The sequence below is a fragment of the Alexandromys fortis genome, unplaced genomic scaffold, assembly GCF_014885135.2.
Source record: "Alexandromys fortis isolate MF-2015 unplaced genomic scaffold, M_Fortis_MF-2015_v1.1 scaffold_92, whole genome shotgun sequence".
Taxonomy (NCBI): Eukaryota; Metazoa; Chordata; class Mammalia; order Rodentia; family Cricetidae; genus Alexandromys; species Alexandromys fortis.
The window spans coordinates 5448002-5462973 of NW_026067972.1; the positions used below are offsets into that span (position 1 = coordinate 5448002).

The 14972-nt window shown below is 44.1% G+C and overlaps 1 protein-coding gene across 2 annotated transcripts in view; it reads right to left on the reverse strand.

The window, feature by feature from the left end:
* The window catches only part of Melk (maternal embryonic leucine zipper kinase), a 74529-nt gene extending 66140 nt beyond the window's left edge, over window positions 1-8389 (reverse strand). For both annotated transcript variants that reach the window (XM_050156092.1, XM_050156093.1), the window contains exons 1-4: window positions 8243-8389; window positions 4798-4893; window positions 2766-2851; window positions 55-171 (exon numbers count right to left, since the gene is read on the reverse strand). In XM_050156092.1, the coding sequence (XP_050012049.1) occupies window positions 55-171; window positions 2766-2851; window positions 4798-4855 (261 nt within the window). In that variant the 5' untranslated portion in view covers window positions 4856-4893; window positions 8243-8389. The remainder of the gene's footprint in view (window positions 1-54; window positions 172-2765; window positions 2852-4797; window positions 4894-8242) is intronic.
* Between the last annotated feature and the right edge of the window lie 6583 nt (window positions 8390-14972).

A 14972-nucleotide genomic window follows, 5' to 3' on the forward strand; every position in this document is an offset into this window, starting at 1 on the left:
CAACTACTGAAAAAGCGAGCAAACACTTTTGGCTGCCTGGGACCCACCACTAACCTCAAGAACCATGAATATTTTGTTTTTTGTCTCCAGCACATGGTAGAGCTGACATATATGCTGATGTTTCAGATTCTTCAGGGCATCGATCTCAGTTTTGACTCGGGGTAAATCACTCTGTTTGACAAAACAGCAGTTCAGATAAGCAACAAATTTCTTGGAAAATGTCCCAACCATCAATATCAACAGTTTTAATAGGAGGAAGGAAAAGCTATCAATAGCTCTAAAACACGCTGCTCAAAATTACAGAAATCATTACAAAATCAGTGCTCTGAGAATTTTATGAAGGCAAGCTCAATGTGAGTGACAATTTGTCAGTCTGAATGAGTAGAGATTAGCAAAGCCCACACTTAGGAGTGCCTGAGGACTCAGAGAGGACCCACACTGAGCATTGTGGCACCGTTCAAAAAGCCAAGGCTTGGGGAAGGGGGGGGGACAGGGACAGAGGAGAAGCCCGTTAGCAGAGGCATGCTCTCTGTTTCCTGGCTTCCACTGAGGCACATGCTCAAACCATTACAATAGTCAACCTCACTTCCAGTCCAAAGCAGTGGATCCTGAACGCAAACCACGAAACAAAACTCAATCATGTCCCCTTTTATATTGTTCTCCTCAAGTGACAAAACGCAAACTGACGGTGTCGTCAAGAGCACAATGCCCACAATCCTGAAAGAGTCTGAACTACCGTGAAGAAGGTGGCCATGCCAAACAAACCAAGTACAGAAATACCACTAGAAGGCCTGGATACAATCCTAGCAGTCAGAAGGCTTGGGGAGGACTGAAAACCTGAGGCCAACCGGTTACAAAGTGAGCTATAGGTCAGTCTGGATTAAAGAACAAGAAAGGAGTCTCGAGTAAAGAAAAGGAATTAAACCAGGCAGTGGCGGCCATGTCTTTTAGCCCAGCACCTGGGAGGCTGAGACAGATGGAGGCAAGTTCCAGGACAGCCAGGACTGTTACACAGAGAACCATCTCGGAAAACAAAACAAACAAACAAAAAGAATTATAGAAGTACTTTTCATATGACCTTCACTAGCCTTGAACTTGCTATGTGAACCAAACTGACCTTGCACTTGGAACTCCTACTTCTGACAGTCCTGGGATTATAAGTGTGTGCCACCATGTCTAGATCCAGATTACTTTAAATACACAGGTCTTTACCTTATAAATGAGGTGTAGAGGTGTGTGCACCTGTGTGCAGATGCATACAGAGACCAGAGGTCAGCATTAGATGTCTTCCTTAATCACTACCCATCTATTTTTTTGTGACAGGGTCTTTCTCTGAACCCGGTGCCCCCAATCAGTCTAGATGGTACACACTTTGCCAGCACTGGGATTATAGGTGTGTAAAGCAACCATGCTCCCACTCGGCTTTTTATGTGAGTGCTTGGGATCCAAATTCATGTTCTTAATGGTGGGGGGAGGGGTAGTCAAAACAGGGTTTCTCTGTGTAGCCCTGGCTATCCTGGAACTTGCTCTATAGAAGACCAAGCTGGCCTCGTACTCAGAGACTCACCTGCCTCTGCCTCCCAAGTGCTGGGATTATAGGTGTGTGCCATGACCACCAGGCAATGTTCTCATTCTTACATAGCAAATACTTTACTAACAGAACCATCTCTAGCTTTTTAAAAGAATTTTATCACTATTTTTAATTATGTGTAAGTTTGTGTGTGCATGTGGGTATGTGCACATAACTATGGTGTCCCCAGAAGTCAAAGGAGTAGGATCCCCTAAAACTGGAGCTACACATGGTTGTGAATGCTGAACATGGGTGATGGGAATTGAGCTTGCGTACTCTGAAAGTTCAGCAAGTGCTCTTAACTGCTGAGCCATCTCTTGAGTCTCCATATCTTTACATTTTGTTATGCAAGCAAGAGGGCTAGAATTTGGGTCCCCAGAAATCGCATAAATGTCAGCTAGGTATGGCAGCTCGGCTTGCTTAGAATTTCAGCTTCAGAATAGAGATGGGATCCCCACAGGAGGTTGTCTAGCAGGACTAGCCATATCAGCAAGCTCTGGGTCTGACTGAGAGACCTTGCCTCAAAAAAGAATAAAGTGGAAAGCAATCAAGGAAGATTTCCACTATCAACCTCAGCCCTCTGTACACGCATGGGCATATATACATGTACACATACCTACACATATGCCATACATATATACATATGAAAAGATATATACAGCATACCTACACATGTGCCCACACATATGCATGCATATAGACATATGAAAAGATATACACATTTCTTGGTAGGGTGTGATGACACACACTGGCAATCCTAACACTTATGAAGCTAAGGCAGAAAGATCACAAGTTGAAGGCCAATCTTGACAAAAAGTAAGTTCAAGACCAGGGCTATAGGGGCTGGAGAGATGGCTCAGTGGTTAAGAGCTTTGCCTGCTCTTCCAAAGGTCCTGAGTTCAATTCCCAGCAACCACATGGTGGCTCACAACCATCTGTAATGGGGTCTGGTGCCCTCTTCTGGCCTGCAGGGACACATGCATTCAGAACACCAAATACATAATAAATAAATCTTAAAAAAAAAAAAAAAAAAAAAAAAGACCAGGGCTATATATAGTGAAACCTTGACTCAAAGTAACTTTTTTAATGTCATGAAGGATAAATGATCAATGGACTATAACTCCCATATATAAAAATATGACAGTAGAGCCCATCATTTTGTGTAATTAAGGAAAAGAAATAATTTCAAACTTACCCCTAGTGCATTTTTATCCATGATTTTTATAGCTACCATTTCTCCAGTGAGGATATGACAGGCAAGCTTGACCTTTGCAAAGCCACCTAAGTACAAAAAGATGAATAAGCACAGATTTCTTAAAAGGCTCTTTCGAATCATTTTCCGAGAAGTTTGTCTTTCTTCTGTCATTTCCAATAGCTATGACTACAGATTCTTTTCAATGTGTCTAGATCAGCAGTTCTCAACCTGTGAGTCATAACCCCTTTGTGGGTCAAAAGACCCTTTCACAGGGGTTGTCTAAGATTATCAGAAAACACAGATGTTGATATTATAATTCATAAAACTACCAAAATTACAGTTATGAAATAATTTTATGGTCGGGGTCACCACCACATGAGGAACATAAAGGGTCACAGCATTGGTAGGGTTGAGAACCTCTGCTCTAGATGGAGGCTTTCCTACCATGAACAGTAAATAAAGAATATATGATTAAAACGTAAGGGAAAAAAAAAAAAACCTCACTCTTTAGAAATATGCTCTATGGGAGTTAGAGAGATGGCTAGCAAGTTAAAGTATGCTTGCCACTCTTACAAATAACCAGAGTTTAGCTACCCGAATCTACAGCAGACAGCTCAAAACTGCCTGTTACTCCAGCTCCAGAGGATCCAACACCTTCTTCTGGGCTCTTCAGCCACACACACACACACACACACACACACACACACACACTACTCACACTCAGATCACACACACACACATTACTCACACTCAGATCACACACACACATATAAATATAGTAAGTCTTTTCTAAAAAGAAGAAATAGACTCTATAGTTAACGCTGGAATTAAACTTTATTAACACGCTAGAATACAATATAAAGTTACTGAAACTGAAGACAAATTATATAAAACTTCACTGAGCTTAAAAACTATGAAGGTAGGCAGGCAGTGGTGGTGCACACCTTTAATCCCAGCACTTGGAAAGGCAGAGGCAGGCGGATCTCTATGAGTTCAAGGCCAGCGTGGTCTACAGAGCAAGTGCCAGGACAGGCTCAAAGCTACAGAGAAACTCTGTTTCAAAAAACATTAAAAAAAAAAAAAAAACTATGAAGGCAAGCAATTATGTTTTAAAACTGGGTCAGTGCTAAACAGCTCTAGTTATCTGAAAGATGTTAATACATTCAAAAAGAAGCTTCTGATAGCCTCTTCCACAGTCTCTCCCACTGTTTTCCCAGTGGAACTTCATTTCTCTAGCAGTCCGCGTACAACTCATCAGCAAATCCTACCTGCTTACCTGGGGGAAACACACCAACGACTTCCCTGGGGGAAAGGAACAGTACTGACTAGGAATTACCGCGTCTTCTCTGAGCAGGCAACGCACGACTGTGTCTTCATGTTCTCATGAACATCTGTGCACTTTGCATGTTTTATCATATGTTTGTAACTGCCTCGCTAGCTTCACCCCACCATTCTAACCACGCTGCCTTCACCTCCAGGGTCACTCTCCTCACTGCAATTGCTTCCCCACAGCTGTTCACCTCTGTCCTTGCCCTCCCCGCCCAATGCCAAGACAAGGAGGTCAGACCACGCCTTAGCTCAACCGCCACCACTCCACTCTTTTGTTTACACTAGAAGTCAAATGTTCCTGCTCAATGACCTATGAGGCTTTCTCTAATAGTCCACCCTTGTCCTGTTCTGCTTATTAAAGCAGGTAGAGGATCAGGCGAGATGGTTCGTCAGGTAAAGGCACTTGACACATAGGCCTGGCAACCTCTCTTCCAGCCCCAGAATCTATATAAAGGTGGAAGAAGAGAATCTACTCCTCAGAGCTGCCCTCTTACTCTACATGCAGGCTGATATGCGTGTCCCACACATATCATACACACAGACACACACACAATAATGATAAAATAAATTTAAATTTTTTAATTCTAGGTAGAAAAAATTTAAGCTACATCAATTATACTAAAAAGCTCATAACAACCCAAATAGACCATACATCCAATTATTTTATCTGTACTCTGCCTCCAAGAAAAAAATTAACAATTACCTGTCCCAATAGTTTCATATAATTCATAGTATTTGAGAAGTTCATCATAATCTTTCATAATCCAACTGAAAGTTTCTTCAAATTGACAAAAAGAATCTGTAAAACAGGAAAAACTTTTACATCAACAATGAACAATAAAAGAAATATCACCAGATCATCTCCCCCATACACACATTTTTTGAAACAGGTTTCTCTGTGTAGCCTTGATGTCCTGGAACACACATCCAAGCATACACCAAGGAAGTAAATAAACAAAGCTTTAAAAAAAAAAAAATCAAAAAACTACCTTTCCTCAAAAAGCAAAACAACACTGAGTTCAGGGGCACACACCTGTAATCCCAGCACTTGGGATTACTCTGAATCTTGAGGCCAGCCTGGTGTACAGTTTCAGATCAACTGGAATCAACAAAACTAAAGTGTGTGTGGGGTGTGTGTGTGTTCAGAATTTCTATACAATCGAAGACACCACCAAAAAAGAAAGCAGAACCATGTATGCTGATACCTGCCTACTATCCCAGGACTGGGGACACCAGAGAGGAGGATCTGAAGTTCCAGACTAGCGTGGGTTACACATAAGACACTATATTACAACGGACGGAAGCAGGAAGGACTGGAGAGGCCTTTGGCAGCTAAGAGTGCTTACTGCTCTCCCAAGTTAAGTTCCTAGCCCCCATGTTAGACTGCTTAGAACCACCTGTAACTCCATGTTCAGAGGATCCAACACCCTCTTCTGGCCTCTGCAGGCACCAGCATGCTACACACTCATGCAGACACATACATACGTGTTTTTAACTTTCAAATTTATACTTACTGTGTGTATCTAATAAATGTAATGTGTACATGGGTGTGCACATGCCATAGCACGCATGTGGAGGTGAGAGGACAGAACAGCTTTGTTCTCTGCTGCCCACAACCACATCTCACCAGGCCAGACTTTTAAGGAATACGCTTAATTGCCTCATTAGCTCAGAAATCTCTTAATGGCCATTTGCCCATAGAACAAATTCAGGAACAAAGTAAAACAACATCCTCCAAAGAAATGGAAACCCAGAATAAAGGAATTCCAAGACAAGAAATACTAGCAGTTTAGAGGTCAAGACGTGGCTCAGTAACTCCTGGGATCCTGTTCAAAGAGGAGGGGGAAAGCAAGAGAAAGGAAATGGGGGAATTGGGAGATATAAATCTGACTGAGAGCCGTCTGCTACAAAGTAGGGTAGCAAACTCTGCATGGAGACTTGGGTCTGCAATCCCCACAGTCTTATATTTTCTCCATAGCCCAGGCAGCTTTGACCTTCCACACTTCCTGCCTAATCCCACCACACACACAAAGGATTACACAATGTACCACCTGGCTTGGCTCGTAATTAACTTCTTCACAGATTTCTCCCAAAGGCGTTTTAAACTTCCAGCTCCTAGGAAGAGATTGCCTTGCACAAATAATAAAACCTTTCTTCTGCCTACTTTCATCCCTCAAATCACTGTGTCTTTAAGCAACACCATTGTGGTACTGGATTATATCTATTAAATCCAGGGAACGACATTTTTGCTACTATTAAGAAAACTAGGGATGCTGCATGGTGTTGGCACATATCTCTAATCCCAGTACTCAGGAGGCAGAGGCAGGAGGAGCTCTTGAGTTTTAGGTTAGCCTGATCTACAAAGGTAGTTCCAGGACAGCCAGAGCTATTTAAGAAACCCTGTCGAAAGAAAAGAAAGAAAGAAAGAAAGAAAGGAAGGAAGGAAGGAAGGAAGGAAGGAAGGAAGGAAGGAAGGAAGGAAAGAGAAAGAAAACTAGTGATTATATCTACTATGTTTTACCTCTACGTGTTGTGGGTATAAAGCTGATCTCTATCTTCTAGAAACTGGGATATAAAAAAGAAATCCTTGTGATTGGAGATGCCTGACCTAGTGTGAAAGGAAACCAGACTCTCAGTCCGGTATCTGAATGCCCCTCTGGATGTGGTGAAATAGAAGAAATGGAGTATATACAATAAACTTCTGAGGAAACAAGGCACCCGCTAGATCCCGAGAGATGTGATCAAACTATAAAACACTGTGGGCATGTCTTTATGCCAGCACTTGGGAGGCAGAGGCAGATGCATCTCTGTGAGTTCCAGGTCAGCATGGACTACACACACTGAGGGTGTTTTGCTACTAATACTGTGTAATTTGGGCCATGCTATCACGTACTACACGATACATGAACTTGCCTCATGTGAGACACTGATCTGGTCATTTCAAATGGGAGTGCAGAAGGGCTTATAGTTTGACCTTAGAATACAGCTAAGTAGACTCCTTCCTTCGCCTTTGCAGAGGCATTCATTCCGAAAAGCATTTATGGACTAATCCATCCATTTTGTTGGTTCACAACAGATTGGCAGGAAAGACCCACTGTTTCCATGAAGGTGCAATCAAAAGCTGTTTCGATTTCTCTCACACCAATCGTGAACGAAAACAGGGACTCTAAGCCTCTAAACATTACAGGCCGCTAGGAAGCCCCGCCCTTCCTCCTATTAGATTTCCACTAACTACAGAAATTTACCGAAGGTGAGACTAAAACACCCACTCACCTCACCCTAGTGTGAGTCTGCTGCCCTGGGACGCCTTCTCTGAGAAGGTTCCCTGTTCCTTTCCAGTGTCGTTGACAGGAGCCATCTTAGTGCTCCAGCTACTGCTACAGCCTCGGAGCACCCTTACAATATGTGCGTCTCTGGGGCTGGAGAGATGGCTCAGAGGTTAAGAGCATTGCCTGCTCTACCAAAGGTCCTGAGTTCAATTCCCGGCAACCACATGGTGGCTCATAACCATCTGTAATGGTGCCCTCTTATGGCCTGCAGGCATAGACACAGACAGAATATTGTATACATAATAAATAAATATTAAAAAATTAAAAAAAACTAGACAATATGTGCGTCTCCGGCTTCTTGCTTTGATTGAGAAGGTGCAAGGTGAGGAAGGATTTGGACTCTGAAAACGGGAACCACACGCTTCCCTTTTAACTGGAGCACCCCAGGAAACTTAGTTGAACGACGGTAAAGTATCCCAAAGACCTTCTCTGAACCGCTTTTGCGGACAGTCAGGAGCACTGAAACAAATGTTAACTCCCATCTATGGCAGCCTCCTGGGTGTCAAACGCTCTGCCAACTTCATCAAAAACTCCGGGAGCCAGGAATGGTGTGGGGAGCTCCTGCCTATATTCCCCGATCCAGAATTCGGGGACCGCTTTGGCTACTGTGAGAGCGAGACGAGCCTGGACTATACAAGACTACATCTCAGAACGACAGAAAGAAAAAAAAAAAAGAAGCAACCACCACCTGTGAAAACCCTGGGTCGAAAAGTCTAGAAGTTCTCAGAGACCAGCAGTGGTGGGCGGAACCCAGGGAAAGCTCCGTCTCCCGGCTGCGCCCCACGGCTCAGAGCCCGGTTCGCGGGCGGTAGAACTGACCTGAAGGGCGGCAGGCTCGGCGGGACCGAACCGGACGGAAGGTCGAAGCAGCCGCCGCAGAACCCAGCAAAGCTGAAACAGAAAGGAGTCGGTGGGAATCTTTACGGGATTCAAGTTCCAGCAGCTTCCGCCCGCCAAGGGAATCAAACCTCGCGGGCCGGAAGAGGCGGGGCCCACGGGGACCGGAGGTCCGTTCCCAGGGTGGTGGGGCGGGGCCAGGAGGCAACGGGGCGGGGTGATAGTGGGGCGGGGCAAGATAGGCTCAAACTTCCTAGGGTTACTGGACACGCTCGCAGGTAGGGTGTCTGACGCTCAGGATCAGAGGCGGCGTGGGGCTCCCTTGAAATCCTGGCTGAAGACTTAAGACCTTGCTTTTTCTTTTTTTTTAAAAGGATATTTGGATTTATTCTTCGAAAACAACATACATATAAAAAAATGTATGTTGGTCACATCTCCCTTCTTGTTCCCCACACCACCCAAAAAAACCCTCTTATCTTTCTGTCCTTTCTTTTTCTTTTTTATCTTTTTTGTTTTGTTGAGTTTTTTTTTTTCTAGCTTGCTTCTACTGTCTGCAGCGTGCACAAAAAAACTTTCCGGAAGACCATCAACCTGTTAAATTTTTACATAATCAACTTTCGTGTGTTCTTAGTTTTTTATCTTATTCATCTATTAGTGTATGTGTGTGTCACATGTACCACCTCACACGTGTGGAGGTCAGAAGACAACTTTCAAGAGTTGGTTCTCTCCTTCCACTATTGTGGGTCTGAGTAATCAATCAGGTTGTCAGCTTGTCAGCAATCTCCATCAGCCACTGGGGCATCTTTCTCCTTTTTTTTTCCTCCCTTCTCATTCATGGGGACCCAAACCTGCCATGGCCTTGATTATTCTAAGCAATAATTCTAACCTTGAGCTACTTTTTCCCAGCCCATCCATGTCCTGATTCTTACTAAAACCTGTTGCTATGCGTTAGAAAACCTTAGGAGCTGGTTTAGCTACCCATGAAGATGCTAGCAATAAGGCTCAGCAGGTAAAGGTGCCGCCAGTCCTGATCGCCTGCTTCGATCCCCAGAACCTCTGACTTCCTCTTCAGCCCTCCACCAAAAATAAATAAGTAATTTTTAAAAAAGAAAAGAAAAGCCAGGTGGTGGTGGCAAACGCCTTTAATCCCAGCACTCAGGAGGCAGAGGCAGGTGGATTTCTGTGAGTTCAAGGCCAGCCTGGTCTACAGAAAAAGTTCCAGCACAGCCAGAGCTACACACAGAGAAACCCTGTCTCAAAAAAAAAAAAAAAATTCAATGTACAATAATATCCAGTATCCCAATAAAAGTATTTCTCATCATGTCATTCCCTATTATATCCAGTCATGAGCTCAGAAGTTTTCTCATCTATTTCCTGTTTGGTCATTATAAAACTTATAATAGTTATGTAAGAGGAAACTTCAGCGAAAAAATTGCTTCCATCAGAATGGCCTGTGGGCAAGTCTGCAGTGCATTTTTTTGACTACTAAGAGATGTAGGAGAATCCGGCCCACTGTGGGTAGTGCTACCCTGGACAGGAGTGCGAAGTTGTATAAAAAAAAAAAAAAAAAGCAAGATGCACAATTTAATCAGCAGAATTCATCCATGGCCTCTGCATCAACTTCTACCTCCAGGTTTCTGCCTTGCGTTCCTGTTCTGACTTCCCTTCAGGCTGGGCTATAAGCTATAAGCGAAAATAAACCATTTCCCCAGAAGGTTGTTTTGGTCATGGTGGTTTTTCACAGCAATAGAAACTAACTAATACACCTTTGAACAAATGATGCTATGACTTGATTTTTAAATATTTACAATTGAGGGCTAGAGAGATGGCTCTGCCATTAAGAGCACTTGACTGCCCTTCCAGAGGTCCCGAGCTCAATTCCCAGCAACCATATGGTGGCTCACAGCCATCTGTAATGAGATCTGATGCCCTTTTCTGGCATGCAGGCATAAATGTAGGCAGAACACTGCATACATAATAAATAAATAAATATACCCGTAAGGAAAACATTTTCAACTGAACCAGGCAGTGGTGGCACACAGCTTTTATCCCAGCACTTGGGAGGCAGAAGTGGGAGAATCTCTGTGAGTTCAAGGACAGCCTGGTCTACAGAGCTAGTTCCAGCACAGCCAAAACTACACAGAGAATCCCTATCTCAAAAAAAAAAAAAAAAAAACAGAAACAAAGAAAGAAATAATAAGTGTACAGCAGAGAAAAACAGCCCAGTCCAAGAGGGCAGGAGCCATGAACCTCTGTGCCAGAAAATCAAAGCCTGACCTTTTGTGGGCCTATTTCCTTGTTTGGGCAATAGGGAGACTGGATTCCTATTCTGCTGCTCCCTGTTTCCAGACTGTCTAACAGAGTGGGTCAGGCCATTTGGGACGGAACCTATCTACCAATAACACTACCATTAATGGCAGTAATAAAACCCACTACAGTTTTCCAAACAGCTAACGTACAAGTACATACTTCATCCCTAAACACAAGTCCCTGTACCTGTCACACAGGATAATTTGTGGTCTTCATTCTCTCATCAGTCACCAGCACGTACCCTTTGCCAGGCCCTTTTCAAGGCACTGCCAGAGAAGAGAAAAAGAGATGTGGCTTCTGCCCAAGGGAGCTCAAAGACAGAAGTGCGAGACTCATAAACAAGCAATTCTCATAAAGAGCCAACTAGAAGTACTATTATGAGTGCATGCAGCCAGCCATGCAGGGTACAGCTCAAACAGGAGCAATTAATTCTGACCAGAATTGAAACATTCTAGCAGTAGATCTTGAAAACAAAATGGAGAGAGAGAGAGAGAGAGAGAGAGAGAGAGAGAGAGAGAGAGAGAGAGAGAATATTCTCAAGATTGGGGGGGGGGGTGATAAATGAGCAGAAGCACAAAGCCAGGAAAACACAGGCTGGTAGGGAAAGCAATTTGGACAGAGCACAGGACGCAGGGAGGGGTTGGTGAGAAAGGAGAATCTTTCCAGCAGAAGATACAGAGGATGTACAAGACAGAAGAGCTGACTCACAGGGACCCAATCTGAAGGGTTTTGATGTTAGCCTACACTCGGGGGGGATGCTGGCCTGGAAACAGAGCTATGTGGATATGCATTTCAGAGGAAGCCAGAGCAGTCACTCAAACAACAGAAGAGTGGGTCTGGCCTCCTAGGGCAGAGGGTGTACGGGCTGTCTCATGGTAAATGGATGCCTTGAATCCTCGTGCCCAAGTGTGGCTGAGTCATGGGTGAGACAGGAAAGAGCTGCAGTGCTTGCACACTCTGAAGGTAGTGTTTATAGCAAGACTCTCTGCCTTCTGAGGTCACCCAGACTGACCTCAGGCTACCAACCACACCCCGAACTTCATATCCAACCCAATTACAAGTGGAAAACCACACAAAATTAAGATTTGGGTCATAGTTCTGTTGGAAAAAAAAAAGATGGGAGTATACACATATGCGCATGTGTTTTGTGGGCGCAGATGTGGATGCAGATGTGAATGCAGGCACCGGATATCTTCCACAACTGTTCTCCATGTTGACGAGATAGATTTTTTTTAAAGTTGCTTTACAAAAAAAAATAAAATAAAATAAAATTCTGGGTTTAGGGCTGTGGAGAAGCCTCAGTGGGTGAAAGTACTTGCTACCAATGACCTGAATTCGACATCCAGAATCCACATTGTTGAAAGAGAGAAATCATTCCCATAAATTACCATACACACATCCCTAATTATTGATAAGCAAGCAATATTTGCAAACTGGCAGTAATGGCACACGCCTTTAATCCTCCCCGCATTTGGGAGGAACAGTTGGGTCTCCAAGTCCAAGGTCACCCTGGTCTACAGGACAGCCAGGGCTACAGAGAGAAACCCTGTCTCAAAAAACAAGCAAACAAACAAAATATTATATGGGCAGCCTCCAACTCACCCCAATCAATATTTGATAATCACTCTTAAGGAATACTTGTTATACAAGACCATTTAATTCTGATAATTTTATAGTATTTGTATATTAAATTATTTTGCACTTCTCCCTCTCTGTGATAAGTAAATAAGTGAAATAAAGAGCTATTTCAGAGCATGGCTGAGCATGGTGGCACACGACCACAGTCCCAGCACTCAGGAGACCGAGGTAAAGAGACTACGGTGGTGAGTTTGGGACAGCTCAGGCTATGTCACAAGATCCTACCTCAAAAAGAAAAATACTTAGGATTTGATTTTGAAACAACTTCAGGAATTTGCGAAATTTTCTAATTCTGGCTACCGACTATAATAAACAAGAGTAAATGTCCTAATCCAGGACCTTTTGAAATCTGACATGTTTGTAGGCACCCTACATTCGGATGGGTCACGGTGTGTCCTCCAGCGCATCTCTGAGCGGCACCCATCATCCTTATCACAGTAACTACTTACAAGACAACCTCTGCCATTGGGCCTTCTCTCCTCTGCCCCCAAACCATCTGCATTTAATTCTACCCTCATAGCATGAAGACGCGTGCTAGAATAGAATGAGTCTGGGGGTAAACTGAAGGAGAGGAGACCCTATCTATGAAGCTGTGGTCCTACTAACCTGGAGTAAGTAACAGGGGCAGAAACAAGAAAGATTCAGCCTCCAAGCAAAGGTGAAAGGTAAGAACTGACTCCCCAAAGTGGCCATCTGACCTTCACACCCGTCAGGCACAGAGGACCTCTAACAGAGTAGCACATGGACCAACGTCAGTCTCCTTCAGAGGGTTGTTGGGAGGAGAGAATGAGTCTCAGAAACCCTGAGACTTGTGTCTGACACATGCTAAAAGCTGTGTAATGGTTTTATTCAATTTATTTTCATTTATGTGTATGACTGTTTTGCCTGCATGTATACTTGAACACTATATGCATGCCTTTTGCCTGTGGAGGTCAGAAGAGGGTGTTGGATTTCCTGTAACAGAAGTTACAGATGGAAGTGAACCACCACACAGAAACAGTGATGGAGTGTCCCGAGATAATCGTTTGGTTTGTCTTGCTATGCAGCCCTAGCTGACCTCGTACTCACTATGTATCAAAGACTGGCCTCAAACTTGCAGCAACCGTCTGCTTCAGCTCCTAATTGAGAGGATTATAGACAAGTGTTGACATACTTGGCTTTAATAATCCTGGATGTTGTAAGACATGAGGTCCTTGGGCTCGGTGCCCTCTAGCTACCATAATGTACCACAGAGTCCCAGCATCAGTTGACTCTAAAAAGTAGCTTGTTAGGTTCTGTGCAGCTGAGTTGATGGAGTTCTTGCCTAGCAAGTGTGAATCCTAGGTTCTCTCCCAAAGACTGCAGAAGACTGGGTATGAAGGCATGCCCAAAATCCCAGCACTCTGGATGAGGATAAGAAGTTCAAGGTCATCTTTGGGCTTCATAGTGAGTTAAAGCCCCGTCTGGGATACACAAGACCCTATATTAAAAAAAAAATAGCTTGTAAATGTCAAATTAAATAAACATTGTGGTGCCAGGCATGGTAGCACATACTTGTAAACCAATCCAAGCACTTTGAAGACTGAGGCAAGAAGATTGCCACAAGTTTGCAGCCAGCGTGTTTTGCACAGCAGGTTCTAGGCCAGCCACAGGTACATGATGAGACCCCATCTATCTACCTACCCATCTAAGTAGTGGTGTGGGCTGGATAGCTTAAGGATATAGCTCATTGGTAAAGTCCTTGACTAATATACAAGGTCCTAGGTTCCATATCCAGCACCTCAATGTGTTGGGGAGTGGGGTTTATTAATTAGTCGTAGGAAATTCCTAGGATTGTAGGAGATTCCTAGACTCTCAGAGAAGTTTCTTTCGTGGCTATAGTTCACTGTTACCACTTGGTGGCAGCATACTCTAACAACCAGTTCCTTAGAAAGCTGACTTCCTTAAAATGATGACCGACGGAAAGATGACCATCATTATGTAACTCCTGAGGAACATGCACACCACGGCATCATCCAGGAAGCATCCTTGTCATGAAAACTGAAAGTCAAACCTGAGATCTGGGAAATAGCATGTGCCTATCATGAGTAAGGCCATGGGTTCAAAGGCTCTGGATCCAGATAGGAATTTACAAACACACACATGACGTATCATACATGAGCAGGTCACAGGACAACTGTAAGAGTAGGTTCTTGTTCTCCACCTTATTTCCACCTCTCCCTCTCTCTTCCTCACTCCCTTCCCCCCCTCATATATCTTTTGCATTCATGTATGTCTGTATACCATGTTCATACTTGGTGCCAGAAGGTAGAAAATGGTGTCAAATCCCTCAGAACTGGAATTACAGATGGTAGTGAGCCAGCACGTGGGTGTTGGGCATAATACCTTGGTCCTCTGGAAAAGCTGCCAGTGTTCTTAACTATTGAACCATCTCTCCAGTCCCTTTCCTCTGTTGTTTACCACTTGCCTACACCAAGCTACAGGGCTCCAGAGCATCCAAGGGTTATCCTCCCATCCAAGGACTCCGCCTCCCATCTCTTTGTACCAGCCCCCCGCCCCCAGAACCCTGCTAAAGATAAAAAGACAGAAAAGACTGCAGAAAGTCTTCTCCTGACCTCCACACTCGTGCCGTGCCATCCACGCCCCTCCCCCACCCCACCTTCACTCTCCTGCTGTGGCATCCACCCTCCCCCACCTCTTCACTCTTGTGCTGTGCCATCCACGCCCCTCCTCGATTGGTTTTTGTACATGGTTTTGCTATATTGCCTTGGCCAGCCTGGAACTT